This window comes from Lagenorhynchus albirostris, chromosome 5, assembly GCF_949774975.1.
Source record: "Lagenorhynchus albirostris chromosome 5, mLagAlb1.1, whole genome shotgun sequence".
In the NCBI taxonomy this organism is placed as follows: Eukaryota; Metazoa; Chordata; class Mammalia; order Artiodactyla; family Delphinidae; genus Lagenorhynchus; species Lagenorhynchus albirostris.
Window position 1 is genome coordinate 39,625,485 of NC_083099.1, and position 23,168 is coordinate 39,648,652.

At 34.4% G+C, this 23,168-nt stretch overlaps 1 protein-coding gene across 1 annotated transcript in view; it reads left to right on the forward strand.

Annotated features, from left to right (window-relative positions):
- The window catches only part of RSRC1 (arginine and serine rich coiled-coil 1), a 453,481-nt gene that overhangs the window by 203,058 nt on the left and 227,255 nt on the right, over positions 1–23,168 (forward strand). Inside the window, exon 5 of the mRNA XM_060149888.1 lies at positions 21,644–21,680. Coding sequence (XP_060005871.1) covers positions 21,644–21,680 — 37 coding nt within the window. The remainder of the gene's footprint in view (positions 1–21,643; positions 21,681–23,168) is intronic.

Here is a 23,168-nt window from a genome sequence, read left to right on the forward strand (position 1 = left end):
CCACTGTCAAGACATCAAAGTGCTGTGTGTATTAGAGAGATCAGGATATGCAGCTTCTATTTCTGTCAAAAATTCACAAAACTGACAATGGACAAGTCCACAAGAGTAAATGAGGTTCACTGGTTCAATAACACATGACACATTCCAATATTTTCACAAAGTATTTGCTGATGAATAATGCAGTGAATAATCATAGGCTTTAAATTTTCACGTAGGCTTACATTTTTACAAGCTTTTTAAATTTGTCCAACTAAACATCGTTTGGTTCTGTACCTATTTTTAACCACCATCGTATGTAACTTATCTTAGCAGATTCCATATCAGGTGGTACTGAATTAGTGTTTTCTCAGTTTTCTTGAAAATATTCTCATGTTCTACATAGGCTACTCACAGAGGGCAGTAATTCTTCAGTCACTTCAAATTCAGTGCTGACTCCTCAAATAAACAACACTGAGCAGTATCACTAACATCTGTGGATTCATCAAGAGCCAAGGAAAACCATTCAAAATTATTTGCCTTGTCTTTGACTGTTGATGATACTCCCTCTGTCCTCAACTTTCAAGCAACTGTTCTTGCTGAAAGGCTAATAGTTTTAATAAGTATTTTTTTCTCCAGACACATTCCTTTGCCTGCTGCAGGCAAAGATGATTTAATCAACTCAATCATTGTTAAACGGCTTTCATTGATTGGCTAACAAACACAGCAGTAAGAAACTCATTTGTATTTTTTATTTTTGTGAAGAAAGTCTGCTGTGATGAGTTATTTCCTTTTAAATTTTCTAATTTTTTCTGACTCTTGCTTTCCTGTGTGTTGGAAATATTATGAAGGCTGCTTAATTTGGTAGTGTCAACATATGTTGTATTCATTCAGCATGGCTATAGTGTCATTGTATAATAAACACGATGCATTGCCATTTAATTTGATAAAATAATCTACACTCCACTGTGCCTTACAAGTATGTCATTTGAAGTCCCCCTCTCTCTTCTTTTCTGGTTTTGACATGATTGGTATACAACTGGTATTAAAACAAAAATTAAATGTCACATTACAGCAATTTATGAAGCTCTTGAAACTGTTGAGTTATACTGCATCACTGTGATTTTCGTGGTCTGAGCAGCAGTGCAAACCAGAGAGAGTACCACATATGATCTCTGTCGTGACAACTCAGCTGCTGTTGTAGCCCTAAAGCAGCCATAAAAGTAGATACAAGAATGAGTGTGTAGGGCAGGGAAAGTACAAAATAAGTCCAGAATATCTTGTTGTGCATGAAAATAAAGAAGTAATAGGGTCAATTCAAGAGGACACAGAAGCCATCTTTATGGGATTCCCACTGGCCAAATCTGGGACAATTTGAACATTACAATAAACAATGATAATAATGGATTATAAGACCTTAAAAATCCACAAGTCCATCCTAATTTAAATAAATGAACTAAGTAATAACATGTTGAGGAATAGAATATTTACATAGTTTGAAAGTAACTCTTTACAAAATACTTTTGAGAAAAAAATTAGTAGAGGAACCTGGAAGACAACATTGTAATCAAGTGGCCAAGTTAACATTACCAGTAATAGGAAAATCTAAATAATGTACCATGGAATGGGATGCATTGTGAGCTCAGTGTAACAGCAAAGGAAACCATAAACAAAACAAAAAGACAACATATGGAATGGGAGGAAATATTTGCAAATGATGTCACTGACAAGGGCTTAATTTCCAAAATATACAAACAGCTCGTACAACTCAATTAAAAAAAAAATCAGAAAATTGGCAGAAGACCTAAATAGGTCTTTTCTCCAAAGAAGACATACAGATGGCCAACAGGCATATGAAAACATGTTCAACATCACTAATTATTAGAGAAATGCAAACCAAAACCAAAATGAGGTATCATCTCACACCAGTCAGCATGGCTATCATCAAAAAATCTACAAATAATAAATGCTGGAGAGGGTGTGGAGAAAAGGGAACCCTCCTACACTGTGGGGATGTAGACTTGTGCAGCTACTATGAAAAACAGTAGGTAGGTTCCTTAAAAAACTAAAAGAAAGATACAGCAATCCCACTCCTGGGCATATATCTGGAAAAGACGAAAACTCTAATTTGAAAAGATACATGTACCCCTATGTTCATAGTAACACTGCTTACAATAGCCAAGACATGGAAGCAACCTATGTGTCCATCAACAGATGAATGGATAAAGAAGATGTGATATATCTATATCTATATCTATATACACAACAGCACAGTGTTTGTTTTTACAGTCAATGACGCAAAAATGTGTTATAAACATGTAGGAAAAACCGACAAGTCTAAACTGACTTGTCTGAATTAACTACCTTGTAATCCTCAAAAGCATCAAGGCCCTAAAAACTAAGGAAAGACTGAGAAATGGTTGTAGATAGCTAAGAAGACTAACTAAAGAAATGTGACAATTAAATGCAATGTAAGAATCTGAGCTGGATCCTCTTTGCTGTAAAGGACATTGCTAGAGATATTGGTCCAACTTGAATTGAGGCTGAATATTAAATAGTAACAATATATCAATGTCAATTCTCTAAATTTGACAGTTGTAGTTATGTGGAAAAATTTCCTTGTTAGTAGGAAATGCACATAAGCATTTGGTGGTGATGGGGCATCATATCTACATTTTATTCTCAAAAGTTTCAAGGGAAAATGTCTTTGTGTTGTACTTTCAAATTTTCTGTAAATTTGACATTGTTTCAAAAAAAAGAAAAGAGTAAATTAGAAGGAAGATAAGAATAGATAGACACAGAAAGCAAAGAAAATGAAAAATGGTTAAGAAATTAAAATAAATTTTAAAAATTAGAAACAAAAAGATTTTAAGACAATGACAGATATGGAAGACCAACAGGGAAATGGAATATGGATACTACTGAATCTCAGAAGAAGAAAAATCAAAACAAAAATAAATATTTAAAACTATATCTTAAGAAAGTTTTCTAAAATTAAAAAAAAAAGTATTGAATATATAAGCTGAAGTAAAACTCCAGGGAACTGGTAAATATTCCTCAGAGTGGGCAAACCAAAACCTATTCTAATGTGGAATTTCAATGTTAGAGAAATTTAAAAAAAAAACATGGGAGGGATAATCATAACTGAAGAGAAAATGACATTGGGAGCAAAGCCAACAGTCAAAAATAAGAAAAGGATTTTGAGTGGTTTTACTTGGCTCTTGATGTGTTCATAGGTTTATCAATACTGCTGAGTTGTTGTTTGTTTGAGGAATCAATGCAGAGTTTGATGTGACTGAAGCATTACAGGTGAGAACATTTTCAAAGTTAAGAAAAACACTAATTCTGTACAACCTGAAGTGTGGAATCTGCCAACATGTATTACAACTGATGGTGGCATAAATACATGTGGAGCAGAACAAAAGCTTAGATTGACAAATTTTCAAAACTTGTGAAAAATGTAATGTTTAAACCCTTAAAAAAAAAGAATGAGTGTGGTTGTGTTCCAACAAAACTTTAAGTATTGACACTAAAATGAACTTCAATATTTTTCACATATCACAAAATATTTTTATTTTTTCCAACCATTTTAGGATATAAAAATTATTCTGACTCATGTGCTGTACAAAAACAAGTGGCAGGCTGGTTTTGGCCCATGGGCCACAGTTTGTTGACCCCTGATTTGGACTTTCGGCTCAAGAGAATAGTTGGCAACTCTTTAAATTCTCTATTGGCCCACAAATACTACTATTAAATATCTGGTGGAAAGTGCCTATGAATTCAGTGTTAGTTTTTATTTTATGCAGGTGAGTATAAAACCATTTATGGTAAGAAAATAATCCTAGAAGACTCTTCTTTTGTTCTTTCACTTTTTATGAACTACAGAAAACAAAAGTTCTTATATGCAAGGCTATTTCAAGCCTTTAGGACTTACCACAAACCATTCCCTCCTGTGTACATGTAAATTGTCTTCACTGAGCTTAGATTCTATTAGAAAAGACTAAAGTAAACAAACATAGATTATGTAGCACTGTTGGGTAGCTTCTGTAATCAGTGGAACTCTGGAAAACCAGGTTATGAAAATGATCAGGAGTTAAGACTGCTATATCATGGTATCAGTATACTTAATATACAGGCACTTGCACCACCATCACCTCCAGCACTGCTGCCACTGGACTTGAATTCCATTGCTACTATCACCTAGAATAATCTTCGTATTCTTGTCTTTAATTTACTCTTGATTCAGAGTCCCTTGGATAATCCTGGTCTTCCTGTATTTGCATTACTTTGGATTCATAGCTCACCTAAATTGGAATAGTATTCAGATTCTGGGTAGCTTGGAATGCATGAGAAATAGACTGAAGAAGGGTGTAGTGAGTGAGCATAACAGTGAAATAAAATGAAGGAAGAATTCCCTGACCTTCTACACTAGATCTTATAGTCCTATTATTCTATCTTATAGGTTCCTGTATTGTTTCTTCACAGTACTTTTTACTGTTATGCATGTCACAGTTACTAATTTATATATTTGTGTGTAAGTTGTGTGTGTTTCATACCTATCTGTAAATTCCTTGCGACTCTTGCAGTCTGCTTTGTTCATATTTGTATCCCTGATACCTAGCACAGAATTTGGCCCAAAGATTGTGCTCAGTAATATTGAATGACTAAATGATGTAGGTAGGAGGGCCAAATCATGATGGCTTCAATGGAAAGGCATTGAAGAGTTTTGAGCAGGGGAATGATGTGATCCATATTTACATAATTAGACTGTCTCTTTTGGGGTAGGTGGATGGTAGGGAAACAACAGTGGAAGAGAGGAAAATAATTAGGAGGGAATTAAGACAGACTATGCCAGAGGTGATGGTAGGTCAACTAGGATGGTGACAATCGATAAGTAGAGATAAATAGTTTCTATGGTTATTTAAGAGGTAGAAGCAATAGGACTTAGTGACAGATTACCTATGGAGGGAGAGAGAGAAGAAAATAAAGAGGTTAATTCCAAGGTTTTTGGCTTTAGGATAAATGATCTGACTCCTTTTTAAAATAAGAAATACTGAAAAGAATCAGATTTGAAGGAGGAACTTAAGAGTTCAGTTTTGGGCCAATTGAGTATAAATTTTTGTTTTTGATTTTTGAGGCATCCAAATAGTGATGTTAAATAGATAGCTGGATGAATGGATCTGGAGCTTCTGAGGACTATGTGATTTTTGTTGTTGTTGTTATTTACCTATGGGTTGCTATTAATGCTGTGCATGAGGGCAGGATTAATTGGGAAGAAAGTATAGGACAAGACGAGGGCCTAGGACCAAGCCTTGAGGAACTCTAACTTTTGATGGCTGGCGAAAGGAACATGAACCTACAAAGGGGACTTGAATCATTTTTTGAAAAAAGGTTAGAAACCTGAATGATGTAAAAGCATAGAAGCCAAGTGAGGAGAGTGTGCAAGAGGGAGAGTTTGACAGTGTCAAATGCTCCTGAGAAGTGTATAAAGACAAGGATGATACAATGGCCTTTGGACTTGGTAACATGGAGAAACTGCTGACGACTTTAGCAAGAGAAAATTTTGTATGTGTTAGGAGGTAGGAATGTGGAGACATAATGTCTATGTAGTCTTTCTAAAAGTTTGAGGGAAGCAGAGAAGTAAGTAGGATGGTAGCTGAGGAGTCCAGCTCCAGGCCAAAATTGTATGTGTGATCTTTTAGACCCAACCTTAAAGCATTCTTGTTCCTAGCCCAGGGGCTTCCATTCAGAGCCCTCCTTATTTGCGATCTGAGGTACTTTTCTGTACTTTGATTCAGTACTTTTCCATTCCTAGCCCTTCCCCCTTTCCCTCCCCATGCCTCACTGGTCCATAAAGAGGTAAGAGCCTTTTGCTCTGGGTTCTTCAGCAGTGAGACAACCATTCTCCCTTTCACCTCCTCCCACCCCCCGCCACCTGCACCCCCCTCCCCGCCCCGGTGAATCCACCTGACCCTTGCCCATGCTGTTCTTTGAGGGAAAAATGGAACATTAGACTCCTTTTTGCCTCTTGGTTGCACTGTTCTAAGTAAGTAAGTAAAGCTTTGATTGTTACTTTCAGTTTGACTCATTGTCCTAACTCACAACCTTAACCCCTGATTGCTCCACAGTAGCAGTACAGGGTGGGAGAAAGAGAACAGATAATTGAAAGAGTATAAAGTCCTCGAAGAAGCCTGAGGAGCTGATTCCAGAGACCTTGCGGTTGGAATGGCCTTTGTTCAAAGGAATCTCAAGCATAACCTCTATGAAGTATTTCCTGGACTCTGCTGTCCACAGTTTCTACCTTTTCCCCAGCCTCTTAGTCCCCCAAGAAACACTTCCATGAAATTAGAATTCTAATGTAGCATTTATAACACTTTGTTAGGCTATTTCCTTCTCTGCTTTTCCTAATGAGACCTTCCAATTCTAATTTTGTGAACATTAGCTAATGTTAGTGATATGTAAATAAATTGTTTTAATTAACCATATCCCAAGACCTGAAGACTTTCTAATGTATAGTATTGGGAAAGTTAGAGTTTGATTGACATTGAACACCAAGAATCTATGCTTACCAAAAAGCTTCATGTGGTAACAAAGCAGAAGGTTTACTTAAACAAATAATTAGCTTGGGGAATGGATACAGACATAGAAGCCACATAAAATAAGTACTGAATGTGTAAGCGCTAGACTTTGGAGAATTTTCTGTAAGGGCAACGCAGTTGACCTTGGTAGCCATAGATTAATATTCTGTCTGTTCAAAGGGGCCTATGTTGCATGTGAGAATTTGTAATTTTCATGTGTCATGATATTAAGGCATATGTGCAGGATGATGTTCAGGAGTCATGTCACTTAGCTGGTGAATGAGACCATTTGACTGCTCAGCATTTTATCTCAGAGTGGCTTTGTTTCCTTCTGATCTTAATGATTTGAGCAATGCTCATGAAGGGTCTGCATAGTAATAATGATGTTGATAATAATTAGTAATATATGCTAAGAGTAATCCACCAAGCACTTTACATGCATTATTACATTCACAACTTAGGGTACTTGGAAGTTTCTAGGACTTATTTATTGAATGCAAGGAGTGACTATATGTTTAGAAATGTAAGAAATTATTATGAAAATAGTATAAGTGGGAGTTTGGTTCTAGTACAATAAATGTATAGAATTTGAAGATGTATCAAGGAAGAGGAAGACTGTTCTAGGTAGATGAATGCATGAGCAAAAAAGGAATTATGGAAGTGATAATGGACTGGTCTGAGAAGAGGTGCATTTTGGATAGTAGTAGAAAATTATTAGCCATATATTATAGGTTGTAAAGCAGACAGAGACATGAACTTGGGGTTTGAAGACATTAATGTTAGGGAGAAGAGTGCTGGAGGAATTTTGGTGTGAAGTGTTAGGAACCAAAACTAATATAGAGGGAAGGAAGGGAATGTGGCAGAACTTGGACCAATCTGGATCAGTTATTGAAGGGCTTACCATTTCCATTTATCTCATGCATTATGGACATAACTATGTCCATTAGCTCTATTCCAGTTTCACATTCTCCAACTCTAAATTTAATTCATCTGTATCTTATATATTCATGTATCAAATTTAGAAAGATTCTATTGGTATTAAACACTGTAGAGAGTTTAAAGATGGACAGAAATGTACACTGAGTCTTTAAAGCGAACACTGAAGATAACAGGCATGTACACAGATAATTTATGGATCTTTTTCAAGGGTAGAGAGAACAGGGAATGTGTGGGTTCAGTATAGACCTAGGCTTATTTTATCTAATACAGCAGGCAGCATTTCTATTGAAAAAGAAAAAGTATGAGCTTTGGATCCAGATAGAGCAATTTTGGTCATCTTAGCAAGTTACTTTCTTGCCTTAAGTAAGTTACTCTACTCTAAGCAGATCTCTTATTTACAAAATGAAGATAATGTACTACTCCATAGAGCTGCTGTGAGGATTCTTTTTAAAAAATACTTTAGTGCTTCCCTGGTGGCGCAGTGGTTGGGAGTCCGCCTGCCGATGCAGGGCACACGGGTTCGTGCCCTAGTCCGGGAGGATCCCACATGCCGCGGAGCGGCTGGGCCTGTGAGCCATGGCCGTTGAGCCTGTGTGTCCGGAGCCTGTGCTCCACAACGGGAGAGGCCACAACAGTGAGAGGCCCACATACCACACACACACAAAAAGAAACTTAAAAAAAATTAGACCAACAGTAATGGAGGAAATTTTGGAAAACACATAAACAAAGCATTAGAATGAACACAAAAATCAGTCAGAATCCACTGTTATATATTCTTAACATTTTAGTTTGTAACCTTTCAGTTACATGTAGATACACACATATATACTCATATTATACACATACATGTATAAAACTTTTCTTTTAACAACTATAACATCATACCATACTGTAATAGGCTCTTTTTAAAAACTCAATATGCCATGAGAACATTTTCATGGAAATATACAACTACATCATAATTTTTAATGGTATATGGTTTTCTGTCGTATGGATATTATCATGTTTTATTTCATAGTTTGCCATTATTAGGCACTTAATTTATTCCAAGTTTGTTGTTATTTGTCTAATATTAAATACAATGGAGTGATTAGTATCTTGTGACTCTTAACATTGGGTTAAGCCCAGAGATGTAGAACTTTCAGGTCAAAGGCTTTATGTGTATTATTGAAAATGTGGAACATTTCCTCTTGTCCTCTGGAAAGCTTTTACTATTTTCTGCTCTTACAGGTAGCATATGAGGGTCCTGATTCCCCATACCTTTGCCAGCACTACAAACATTATCATTTGTTTTCATCTTTGCTTGTTTCCTAGGTGAAAAATGGCATTTAGTTTTATCTTGCAGATCTGTGCACTGAATGTTTGTTAGCCATTTATACATATTTTTCTTTTTGTGAATATTTTGAGAATTCAATGAGATTATAAGTGTAAATGACCAGGCTCAGCACCTGGTATATATTAGTCTATCTTTAAGGGTCAGTGTTCTTTTTTACTTAAATCCTTACCCCTTTGCAGCTTCTTTCCCAATCATAATTCTAGTAGGAGAATATTGTAAAATCTTGTTTCATTGTTAAAGTTATTGCTTTTACAGATAGACAGTAGTAAATTCTCTCTTGATTAAAATTTGGGCAGTGAACTTGGGCTGCCTGGCTTCACATCTGCCTTTTAATAGCTGAGTGGTATACTGTGTGATCTACTTCACCTCTCTAAGCCTCAGTTATCTCATCTATAAAGTAGGGATAATAATTTTATCTCTTTATAATAACATTATAAGGGTTAAATGAGCTAACCGATGTAAAGCACTTACTACAGTGCTTGGCACATACTGTTCAGTATTTCCTCAGAGGCGGAATCTCTAAGAAGGTCAGTTTACTTAGATAATATGATCAAAGATTTAAGTGCTGAGAAGTGCAAAGAGATCTTTAGGAAATGGCAAATTGTTTGATTTGAGGGGACTCTTGAATTATAGGCTGAGGAGTTTATTTTGATTCACTAAGCAAAGAAAGAATTTTAGTACTGTAGTTTTATTTCCTAGCACTGTTAGGTGCTTACCAGATTAAATTCATACCTTAGTTTTTTGTTTCCTTTTAGGGTATCAGTGTAGTTACAAAGGAGAACATCAGAGGGAAGAGAAAAAGCAACAAAAGACTTTAGTAATTGAATAATCAATTTCTGAGTTATTGGAAGTTTGCTTTTCTTAGGAAAAATATACATGTGTTACATTTTCTCAGTTTTAGCAGCTGAAGATACTAGTAGAATACTTATATGTATTTATTATCTTCTATTTAGTATTGTTTACTTTGTTACGTATAGGTAGATACTGCTTGTAGGAAGCTGTAGGAACATTATTTTATGATAATGAACTTCCTTGAAAGTAGAAATTTATATTTAATTGTATTTAAATATTATAAATGATAACTATACTTTATATTTAAATCCAAATTTATATTTATGCAAATGTAATAATTATATTAATTTAAATTATTTAGGCTTAAGTACTGGAGAAGAAATATACTGGTTTATTTCCCCTTTTAAAAATTGTTTACCCCAGTCCTCCATGTGAAATAAACATGACATAAAATTCATAAATGTTTTTTAAATCTAATGATCAATTATTCCTTTTTTACATCCTAGTTTTTTTATTGATGTATAGTTGATTTTCTATATATATATATTCTTTTTCAGATTATTTTCCATTATAGGTTATTACAAGATACTGAATATAGTTCCCTGTGCTATACAGTTGGTCCTTGTTTATCTATTTTATATATAGTAGTGTGTATCCGTTAATCCCAAATTCCAAATTTATTCCTCTCCCCCTTTCCCCACCAAAGGTATTTTTAGATTTGGGGAGTATAGGGGAAAGTGGGACTGTGGAGGGTAAATAAGAGGTAGCTTGGAATTTGCATATATATATTCATCTAACCATACATGTTGGTCATCTTTTGTCCCCCAGCTTACTTCCTTTCAGTCTGTATTCCACTTCTGGCCATTGCGTCAGCAAACAGCTATGTGCAGGTGTGGTCTGACCATGCCTCACTCAGCTGCATCACTTATCGCCTGCCTTCTGCCCTGGGCTTCCTGCTGTAGTATGGGAGGGCAGTCTGAAGTGCCAGGGAGTTAACATTCTGTGGGGCAAACTTGACCAACAGCAGACCAGAGCTGGGGGATAAATACTTCTCTCTTGCAATTTCAGACAATTATGAGACACATAGTTCTTCAGAGGATCTTCAGCAGGACTGAGTTCCAATTGCCCACAGAAGCATAACAGCTTAATAACACATGCTTGGTTTAGTTGTTCCTCTTTCCGTATTTCATTCTTCCAGTTCCTTCTCTTCTGAACTCGGTGGGGTCATTCTCCCAAATAAACCACTTGCCTGCAAGTCCTTGTCTCAGACCCTGCTTTTTGGGAGAACTAAAGCTAAATGATGAACACATTTCAGATGTATTTCAGAATTTTAAGGAGAATAGGCAGCTTCTATTTTTTTGAGCACCACTGATGTACCAGGTTCTCTATTTTTTTTAAGAATAAAGATTAATTTTAACTTCCATTAAATTAACACATACATACAGTTTAAGAGGTCAGTAGCACAACATGGTATAATTAAACAATAATCCCCTATTGTCTCCCTGACTGCTGTTATCTCACTTCCCAGAGGCAGGCAAGTTTAATTCTTGGCAGAATCTCTCCATTGTTCTAAATATCATCAATTTGTCAATTTCAGGCATTATTTATTAAAAGCCTGTAATGCTGGATGACATTTTAGTGCTTTTACAGTCCCTACCCCACCTGTTCTACCATCTTATAATTATTTTTTATTGAATTATGACCCGTGTTTACATTAATATGACTATATAAATATCATTCATTGATGATCCAAGTACTATGGCTCCTTGTATACGTTTTTGTTTCCTAGAGTATGTAACTATTTCTCATGCCTTTTTTTTTTTTGTATTTCCTGTCCCAGGCTCAGCCAGGCCTGCTGTAGAGCTGTCACTCTGGGACTTCCTTCCCCCTTCTTCTTGGGACGGTTTCTCTTCACGACTCTTCTATGATGTTTCCCCATTTCCTGGATTAAGTGTCCTCCACTTTGTTAGTTTACTTCCTAATTTTTTGATCATCTATTCAGTAACATCTTAAACAAGGATGGATGAATGGAAGTCAAAACATAACATAATATAAAATTCATAAATGATTTTAAATAATGATCAATTATTCTTTTTTTACATCCTAGTTTTATTTAGAATAAGAAATCAGAAACAACTCAAATGTCCAACACTAATGGATATGTTAACCTATTGTACATCTATGAACAGAATAGTATGTAAACAGTAAAACTATTATATGTAAATATATTTATTGACATCTGAGAAACTGTTTATAATATATAATTAAGTAGTGAAAAAGTCTAAGCTATGTACATAACAAATCAATGGTGATTCCATATTTGTAAGAAAAAAGTGTGTTTGTGTGTACACATACGAAAGGAGGAAAATACTAAAATACCTTGAGGTATTATCTTGGCTGGTGGGATTTCAGGTGATTTTTATTTTATTCTTCATTTAGAACCAGATGTGATTTTGAATTTTTCTATAATAAGCATTTATTATTTGTGGGACTGCTAGTCCATATGGCACCTTTGTGCCTACTAGGAAAAGCTGTCCCTTCTTCCGGTGGATGCAGTACCACACCAGGATGCACTGCTTGGCCAGGGCATATAGCTTTTAGCTTCTACTGCCCCATTAGGTTTTCCTTTCTTCACCACTCCCCCCTCCCCATACTAAACAACAGGCACAACAGTACATGATAGTCCAGAAAACTTACCTAATAAAAATTATTTAAAATTAAAGACTAAAAGAAATATAACCTTTTAATACATCTACTCTGGGCAGGCTACTGTCCTTACTTGACCTCTAACAGGTCATGTGGGACCTTTGGGCTTGCTCTTCCTGCCTCTTCTTTTCTGCTTACCAACTCTGCTCAAATGCAGTCAGTCCTTCAGGATCCAGCTAAAATTACCCCTACTCGTTTAAATATTTCCCAACCATTCCAACACATATGGCGATTTCTCCTTCTTCTGAACTTCTCTTGAACTTAGGTCAAGAACATGGATTGAAGGGAGTGGTGATGAATAGGTTGTACCTCACTTGCTAACTGCAGACAACTGGCAGTGACTCCTTAGAGCACAGTGTTGAGAAAGATTCTTGAGCTACATTTGGCCTCAGTGGGAAAGAAGATTGTCAATGATTATGAACCTTAGTGCTGCATGTGGAAATAGCAGATAAGTAGCATGTTCACATGCAGTTTCACTGCCTGGCTTGGATGTTAACTATTTCATGCATTAGTCTTGGTTTGACAATACAGTTTAAACATCCAAGGTACTTTTTGTTGTTGATGTTTGCTTATTTTGTTGTTACTGTTTTTATTATCTACTCAGAATTTAACATGGAGCCTAGGTATGAGGGTGCTCAATAAATATATTTCTGTTGCTCTTCCTTCATTTTTGATGTTCCAGGTCTCTTACTAGTATAATTTCCCTTGGTCTGAAGCACTTCCTCTAGCAAGTCTGTTAGATCAGATATACTTGTGATGAATTCTCTTAGTTTTTCTACATCTGAGACTGTTGTCTAGAGCATAACTTGAAAAATATTGAAATCTCTTTTCTTTCCCATGTAGGCCCTTTCTGTGACATGCAGAACTTCTTTACCTGAATAACTGTAAATAACTTATGATACATACCAACTTAGTGTTCACCTTCCCATTGGAATAAGCTCAGTGTATATCGTAAGCCCTCAGCTGTTTAATATGTTCAGTTTAAACTTGTCCTGATGTAATGGATGCTCACTAATATTTGTAAAACTAATTAAAGAATCTTAGAACAGTACACATAAAATTCAGTAACCATAGTGCACTTGTCTGTGCACATGATTTATAAGTTCTAGAGCAGAATTTATTGCAAATAATAGATCAATAACTACTTGTTAAAAGCAAATGTCTGAAAACTACCATTCTGAACTGTGGTAACCAAAGAATATACACTTAGATTCACTAATTTGCAAGATATTTTCCAGTCAGGGGAAAAATGCTGAGAATTCTAACCAAACCTAGTAAGTTGAAACTAAGAATTCTAGTTTGGAACTTAGTGGTGATAGTCTGTGTTTTTGTTATTGGAGGTAAAATGTAAAAAAAATTAGGTAATTAAGAAATTATTTTTGCTTACTTCTTTTCAGTGTACTTTTTAATTCTGCCTCCTTTCAAAGAGATCAGGATAGAAGAATGTTCTTATGTCAAGATATACATGGTATTTTTATTGGATGCTAGCCATTGGGCCAAGCTCTTTGTATTTATTTGAAAAGTAGACTGACTTTCATTTATAGGTATTACAGTTGAAACAGATTTTAAGGTGGTCGAAAAAGCTAACATCTGTAAAGATGTTTCTTGATTTTGAAAGTAGAATACAGTCCATTATTTAGTCTGTCATATTGAACAAGTAATTATTGAGTGACTTCTATATGCATGCCGATTATCTTTTTAATCCTTGATTTGAACTTAAGAATGGCAAATTAGAGAAGGTATATATCCTGACAGAGTTATTTAGTTAAGTATAAGAGTTGGAATTTGAACCAAGTTTTTCTTAGATTTATAGTATTACCAAAGTTTTCATCATAACATTTGATACATAACAGAAAAAGGTCTTATACATGTGAAAATTTATCAATTATAATTTGAGATAGGAGATGTATATATTTTTATAACTTATAACTCAGGCTTTTAAAAACTTTGACTGCCATTATAAAAAAAAACAGCTCACATAGATTTTTGCTTTATGAGAAAGAGTACAAAATTAACTGTGATCTTATCTCTTATAGCTGTAGAAAACTGCAGCATACTAATCTTTTAAAAGTGAATAATATGCTTAGTTCATAACCAAAAAACCTGTAAAAATTTTTATTAAGAGTTAAACTCTGTTTTTCATAATTATTGTATAGTGCGTATTTTATGTGGGTTAATACATATATCAATACATTACTGGTTATAAATACATTTAATCTTTTATTTCTTGGTCAGTGAAATGAGACATTAATGCTACTTTATTTAGTTACATGTATTATAGTTTCTATTTTATAACTAAATACTGTATTTTGTCTTGCTTTATGAAATAGTTTTGGTTTATATTTATTTTGTTACTTTTCTACTTCCCACCCAAAAAACTTACTTTTCTTTTGGATGTCTTTTGTTTATTTAATGTTGTAAAATATTACTATTATAAGTAAATTCATAATAGATTTTAGATTGATTTAATAGGGAATGATGAGAAAAATTTGCTTTTACTAGGTACTAGGAGAAGCAAATGATTAAAAATATTTTTCTAAGGTAGTAGTTTGACAATTTTGATACAAAATATTGAGAGAAAGGAGAATGCCATCATCAAAAGGAATGCTGTTTTTTCAAAATAAATATCATTATTAATTGTGGCTCCTTGACCAGATTCCCTTAGACCATTATAAAACCTGAATGATCACTTTGGTGTAATTTGTTCTCATATTAAAAAAAAAAAGTTAATCCCTTCTTAGTAAGATTAGATCTAAAAAATCTTAGTCTATTTGTTTAGAAATTTCTTAAGATTATATAAGCTTTATAATAGCAACAATTTCCAGATTTAGAGCATGCTTCCTTTGGCAAAATGATGAAATCTGTTTGCCACAAAGGTAAATCAGTAGCTTTATTTTAATTTTTTTTCTTGCCTGCCATGGTATGATTGATGTATGGCAACTTCTTACTGGAAGGAGAACTAACATTGACACTGACAGGTGCCACAAGGTTTATTTAGGACAACCTCAGTCTTCTCCCAGTTAGTTTCAAAATGTCTGCCTCATACATGTTGAGCCACTGAATTTCCTGCTTTAAAGCATCGTGTTATGCCAACATTACTATCTGTGCTGCCTCAACTACAAATTGGATGAACAGCCCCTGACACTTTTTCAATATTATTACATTAAACCAAGTGGATTTTGATTGATAACCTAATATTCAACTAATGCAAAACATCAATCATGGCAAGTATATTAATTATTTAATATTGCAGTCTAATTCAGAAATCGATGTGCTGCATGAGGGGAAGGGAAACTCATGGTTCCCAGAAGATTTAAGACAGGGAATGATTAAAAAAAGACCTGCTGTACTCATGTGTGTTAGTTCGATACAAATCTTTATTCATTTGCCAATAATCTCTTCCCATTTTCCACTTCAGGACCATTTTATCAGTTTTGAGACCTATAATTGAATTAAGTCTGCTTTCAGCACAGGGCAAAAGGAGTTGCACAAATATTGATGAAGTCATGACAGGGACAACCCAAGAGACAGACCACTAAAGAGGACAGGCTTTATCCCATTTGTTGCAAGATCCTTCTGTCAATGTCTTGAATCTTGCCTCTCTATTTTAAAAAAATTCATTAAGAGTTTTGGAACCACTCTTTAGACTTTTGTATTTAAATATCTACCATAATAACATTTCTATAGCACATTACAATTTATAGTGTACTTTCATATACATTATCTTGCTTATTTTTTCACAGCAACCCTATGTGTTAGGTAAAGCAAATGTTAAAAAATCTTCACATCATAGGTGAACAATTTGAGCTTCAGAGAATTTAGATTATTACCCAAGCTCATTCAACTGTTTTGCTTCTAGAACCAGGATTATACATCATGCTGTCTAATGTAGTATTTATGTACTCATGATGCTTTATCTGCGTTGTTTTGAGATGGCCACTCTTCCTTGTCTTTCTGCCCAAAGTAAGACTAAATAAATAAAACTGATTTTCATGAAGAACTTGTTGAAACTTTGGTGTCCCCATCTATGATACATATTAAGCTTTACAAACATGCAAACCCTCGGGATATAAATGAAAATTTCTTGATCTATTGTATCTCTTACTAGAAGAGAATGGCCTTCTTTTATGTATGTATATCGCATGATATATACATATCAAAATATATATATATGAAGGGGGAAGTGGCCTAAATATATCTTGTCATTAAAGTCATTTTACCCCAACTTTCTTTTAATTCATGTTTGCCTGGTTATATCTTTTACTACCTCTTTTTTGGAAACCTTTCTGGATCCTTTTTGTTTTTTGTCTCTTGTAAATCACACATTGCTAGATTTGTTTCATACCCAATCTAAGAAACTTCTCTGGCATTTTTTAAAAAATTTATTTATTTTTGGCTGCATTGGATCTTCGTTGCTGCATGCGGGCTTTCTCTAGTTGAGGTGAGCAGGGGGCTACTCTTCGTTGTGGAGCGTGGGCTTCTCATTGCAGTGGCTTTTCTTGTTGCGGAGCACGGGCTCTAGGTGCGCGGGCTTCAGTACCTGTGGCGCGCGGGGTCTAGAGCACAGGCTCAGTAGTTGTGACACACGGGCTTAGTTGCTCCGCGGCACGTGGGATCTTCCCTGACTAGGTTTCGAACCCCTGTCTTCTGCATTGGCAGGCGGATTCTTAACCACTGCGCCACCAGGGAAGTCCCTTCTCTGGCATTTTAATTCTAGATTGTTAGGTGACCTTTCTTTAGTTTTCTTTTTAGTCACTGATTACTAAGATTACAATAGTTACTATGTACTATGCCAGCCTTTACTTGCTTTATATTCTTGCTTCTTCCTGATTTTATTTCTCTTCTTATTGCATTACATTCCTAAGAACTTTTGAATTTCCTGAGATTATGTATGCTGAAAATTGCTTTATTTTTCCTTTAATGTAAATAACAGTTTATTCATTAAATATAAATTCTAGGTTTACAGTTCTTTTTCTTTTTTAAACACTTTCTCTTGGAAGTTAATATGCCATCGTCTAGCATTAGTGTTAAGAAGTCTGATGTCAGTGCTAGTCTTCCTTTATGGAGGGGTATGCTTTTTCTTTCTGGAAACTTTTAGACTTTTCTCTTGATCTGTAATATTACAGTCTTAATTATCCTTATATTATGCTTTGCTGTGAATTTTTCTTTAGCTGTCCTGTTCACTGCTGTGTGTACCCTTTCAATCTAAGATTTGAATATTTCTATATCTAGGAAATTTTCGTCATTATTTCTTCAAATAATTCTTCTCTTTTATTTTGTCTTTGCATTCCCTCTAGGATTCTTAATATATAGATGTTCATACTTCTACTCCTGTTCTTAATTTTATCTCTTGTTTGTTCTGTCTTTCATACCTTTCCTATGCTTTCTGGGAGAGTTCTTCTACCCCGTGTTCCAGCTCACTAATTTATTCTTGGTCTGTAGCTATTGTGCTTTCAATTCATCCTCTGAGTTTCTAACTATTGTATTTCTAATACTCATTATCTCATATTGATTCTTTTTCATAACTGTTTTTCATATTTAGTTTCTAAAAATCTTCCCTTATCTTTGAATATGTTATTATATTCTTGCTCGATCTGTTTTCTCTGGAAGAGGTTGCTTTCTTTGTTGTTTTTCTGTTCCTGTGCCTACACACCTCAAAGATCTTAAAATTTTCCTTGTGGGTTTCTCTTTTATTTTCTTGCAACATTCAACTGCCTTGGCTATTAATTTTAATCTAAGGAGAAGGGTGAAAGTCTAGGCTCTGGCTTGTGCTCCTCCAGGTTAATTTGTTCTACTCTGGCCTCAGTCAACCACTTTTCCATTGTGTCTTCCTACTTTATCAAAAACAACCCAAAACGAAACAAAGCGAAACAACCACCTACCACCCACCACACACATACACACAGCTCCCAAAACTATTCTTCCAAACAGCAACTCACTGTTGCAGTTGCCTTCTTTGAGTGGTATGGAGCTGGGTAGGACCACCCAGAGACCTGGGATGGTTGCTACTGACTCTCTATCTAAGCTTGTCTTAATGATGGTTAGATGTCAGACTCTTATTAGTTGAATACATACTCTGATTCAGGCACTGTATTAGATGCTGGGATATAAAAATTAGAAAGATGTAATTCATGTCCTCAAGGAGTTTTCATTTTAGTGGTTGTCAATGGGAAAGTAAATACGTATTTATAATAAAGTGTGAGAACTTTGTGATGTGAACACATGGGGAGAGTTCAGTACCTCATTTATGAGGAAAAGAGGTTTCCCCAGTGGAGGTTTTGTTGAGGTTGAGTTCTGAAGAATGTTTTTATATTTCAGATAGATAAGGAGGATTAGAGGAGTCTGGGACAAAAGGAACATCTCAGGTAGAGAGAGTGAGTGGTTCAGTGATGATTAAAGCAAGGTTAGTAGTTTGTTATGGCTGTTGCTGCCACTTTCCATGTGATAATAGCTTTGGCAAAATAACAGAGGGAATTAGTAAACTGGAGTGTACTAGTATATTGTGGATTTTAAGAAGGAAATTGACATAATCAAGCTTACATTTTACAAAGATCTTAATGTATTATGGAGAATGAATTGACATGGGGCAAGGCAGGGGTCACTGAGACCCATTAAGAAGCTTTGCAGTCATCAGGGAGAGAAAAGATGATGGCCTAAAATAAGACATAGCTGTGAAGATAGAAAGAAGTGGTTAAATCTAAGTGATAATTAAGGACGTTGGATAGCCAAGACCTTGTGGTTGATTACATTTGTTTACGTTTGGTAGCAAAGGAAAGGGGCAAGTGTCAATGTTGATGTCTAGTTTTCTTTCAGGCATGCCATTCAAAATGCATATTTCCTAGAATTATTTAATTTAAAGAATCACTTGGAAACATAAAAAAGCAATACCTAGCCAACCTTCCTTCCTTCCTCCCATTCTCCCTCTCCCGCTTTCTCCCCGCTTCCTCCCTCCCCCTTCCTCCCTCCCCCTTCCTCCCTCCCCCTTCCTCCCTCCCCCTTCCTCCCTCCCCCTTCCTCCCTCCCTCCCTTCCTTCCTTCCTTCCTTCCTTCTTTCCCTCCTTTCTTTCTTTTTCTTATCCTTGATTCCAAAATGCAAATAACTCAGAAAACTGGGAAATTTTCCCTAAGTTTGTGACAAAGTCAGTTGACAGCAAAACCTACCCTGAGATGAGGCTGTTTATAGTCTTTGTTTATCCCACTTTGTGTGGACATTCATATGTTTCTTTCAGAATTATTAATATGTATGATGATGAGGTGCTTCTTCAAGCCTTGCTGTCAGTGTTTTATGACATACACTATATGTACCTTGTTACCTTTCTTAAAATCCAAAATATTCTAATGAAGCATGTCTAACCCCAATGGTTTCAGATAGTGAATTGTGGACTTGTACTTTGAATCTGAGCATTTTTGTTCTTTTATATTGCAGCATTATTTTCTAATAAGAACCATGATGTGACAATGTAGCCATGGGGGAAAAATTAAGTAGATGTGTATTATATAGTATAAATATACGTGGCTCCAAGATAGATTGCCACGTTCAGGTACAAAACAGTGTGTATATTATGCTTCTGTTTGGGTTAAAAAGAAGAAGAAGAAGAAGAAGAGAAACACACACACATACACAGCAGCATGCATACACATGCATAGACTGTCTTTGGAAGGACAAACAAATAACTAATACCAGTGATTGAGAATTGGGAGTCACTGATGGGAGGAAGGTTTAATTTTATTGTAACCTGTATACATACACATAAATACATATTACACTGTCAGATGTCTCACTATATGTATTATTTTTTTGTTTAAATTTTAAATTGCACAAATGGTTATATGAGAATTTCCTTGTGAAAACTTAAAGATTCATCTGACTTCCAGCTCCAGCAAATACATTAATTTTATAATAATAAAGGTAAAAATAATTATTTATGTAGCTATTGGCCTTCTCTGACACCTTGTTACAATTTATTTCTGTCATTTTTCATTAGGACTGCATCCAGAGAATAAGTTTCAGAAATCCTTAAATTTTTAAATGTTGAATATATAGCATTGCCAGAAGCAGAAAGCAGAAGAGAGAATGGCTAAAGATGAGTACTAATCAGTAGACAGTGGAATTTATTCCCAGGATGCCAGACTGGGCAGTGAGAGCAAAGGTTGGAAGCCATGAGTATAGTTTTCAAGCAGTAGAGCCAAAGGGAAAAGATAGGGAAATTTGAAAAGATTGTATAGCAAGACAAAGGAAACAGAAGTAAGTAGATTTTTGGCCAAAAAAAAAAAAATTGGAGACAAAATAAAGAGAAAAGAAATAAAATTGGGGCCCCTTTAGAGAAAGAAAGAGGTATGGGGAAAAAATTAAACATCATGAATGCAGTACTGTTGTTGGATGTTTCATAATTATTTTCTGCAATGTGGTAGAAGTATAATTTTATGTTAAAACAGATAAGGCATGATGTTAATGATGGAATTCAAATACTGCTTGTTGGAGTGAGAAAAGTCAAAGTCCATTTGTCACTAATAAATTAGCATTGACCGAAATCAGGAAAAATATCTCACTATTGCCATATTTCACCAAATGTGTATTTAAATTACCTTTGCTACTTGCACAGTTATTTGTATTTTTAGTTTCATCAGCACTCTTTTTTAAAGTGAAAAGCAAGAAATTAAATACTTAAAATATATTGTGATATTTGATGTTTGTGTTTCCATTGGTGATTTTTTTGCTTTTAAATATTACAATAGTCTTAGGTTCTGATTTGTAGTGGGCACTAAGTTGATAAAATTCATGCTAGGAAAAAACTTAAGATTGACTTATTTAACTATGTACTCACAAACATTCTTTTTGTGGCCATTTTTTATATAAAAATGCACCTACTGATGGATGGATATTTGATAAAGCAAATGTAGTAAAATGTCAATTATAGACTCTAGATTGTGGAAAGAATCTGTATGTTTGAACATTTTCATAATAAACATTGAAAAAACATAAACTCTAATGAAATAGCTAATGTAAAATAAAGACAGTGTGCAAATAGTAAAATAACACATTTGATTTCTTTTTTGTTCTCCACTGACTTTGAAAAGTCTGAAACATTCTTTCTACTAGACGAATATCAATTTTAGCGGTAGTACTACTATTAGATATAAATAAATTATCTGTTCCGTAAGGAAATTGTTTTGTCCTTAAAAACAAAGTTATTATGAACATTAGGAAAGATATATGAAAAAATTATAAGGGTTTGTAAAATATTTTTGAGGTAAACATAAATTATAGCAGACAAGAGTTTAACAACTATTTTAAACTTTTATTCTTCTATTTTAGGGAATCTGGAAGCATCAAAGCTGTATTAGAACATCTGGTAAGTTCTAATTTTCTCTTGAACATTTGCATCATCTTTGATATCTGCATTCTAAATGAACACTTTTGAATGAGCTTTGAATACCTTGTATTGAGAAAGTCAACCATTTCCCAAAGGGTCAGCTTACTGTTATTACGTGAAGGCACTTACATTTTCATTTATCTTATCATTTCAAGGGAATTAAAATTTTTTTTAAATTACATTTTTTTCTGATGTAGAGATGAAATAAAATGGATGACAATCCTTGGATTGATGATTGCTTTAATTATAAAGAAAAGTGTTTGGTGTAGAATTTTTGGCAAATCTTGATCTGACAAAAACAAGCTTGTGTTTTAAGAAAAACACAATCAAATATTGCATGCATAAATATGGTATGTTTTAGCAATTTAACTGCTTTGAAAGAAGTGCACAGCTTTGTTTTTCCTGATGTCTTTGCTTTATGAATAATGCATTAGTTTAAACTACATTCAGTTTTAGAATATAAAATAATTGAGATGCAAAATTTTTGGTTTAAGTAAACATTTTTAAAACAAGTAAAATTCCAACTGACTTAACATTAAAATCTGTCAATTCATCAGAAAATTGGAAGAACTGTTGTATTATACCAGGTCCAAAATTCATTGAGCTCACCACATTGAGTGTTCATTACAACATTAAGTAGTTCATTTAAACAGAGCATTATAAAGTCATGCTCTGGTTTCTGGTCAAATCCAAACGTTGAATAATTAATGATAGAGATTCTTTTGTAAATACAATCTAAGTACTTTTTTAATGCAAGACTTCATTCGTATATCATATTGTAGCTTTGTTAACTATTAATGTGCTTTTGTTCTGCTTCCACAAAGCAAACAGCAGCAAGAGGCAGCTTCATTTTTATTTATAGTAGTTTTAGAGTTAGAAAGGATTTTTGGTTTTTCTTTCAATAGCTAAAGGAAACTGAGGAAACCTAGACTTTTTAAAAACGATAAAATCATCCTAAAAATTACAGATTTAATTATTAAAAGCAGAATATAATAAACTAGTTAGAAAAATTGAAGTATATATATTTGTCCAGATTAGAAGTAATTAAATAATATTGTTATTCTCATTATTAAAAATTATTTCTTGAATCCCTGTTTATCACTTCATTGTGGCACATGATATTTAGGACATACATATGGACATCAGAATAAAAATATTAATCTAAGATATCTAATGCCAGTATCAATTGACAGCTTATAACAAGGAAGAACAGCTAACATAGTTCCAAAATGAGCTGTCTTTTATACTTCTCTTGTAAATTACTATTTAATAAAAAGACTGTATATTTACTTCGTTCATATTCATCAGTAGATGAGTTAGATTCTTTTTTTTTGTTTAAATTCCATATTTTTTTAATACTCACTAGTATGAACTTACATTCAGTGACAATTTCATGCATTTATACTCTACTTATAATCTTATGCAGCAGTGGTTTTCTAACTGCCTTGGGCTGCCAGGAAGTCTCCC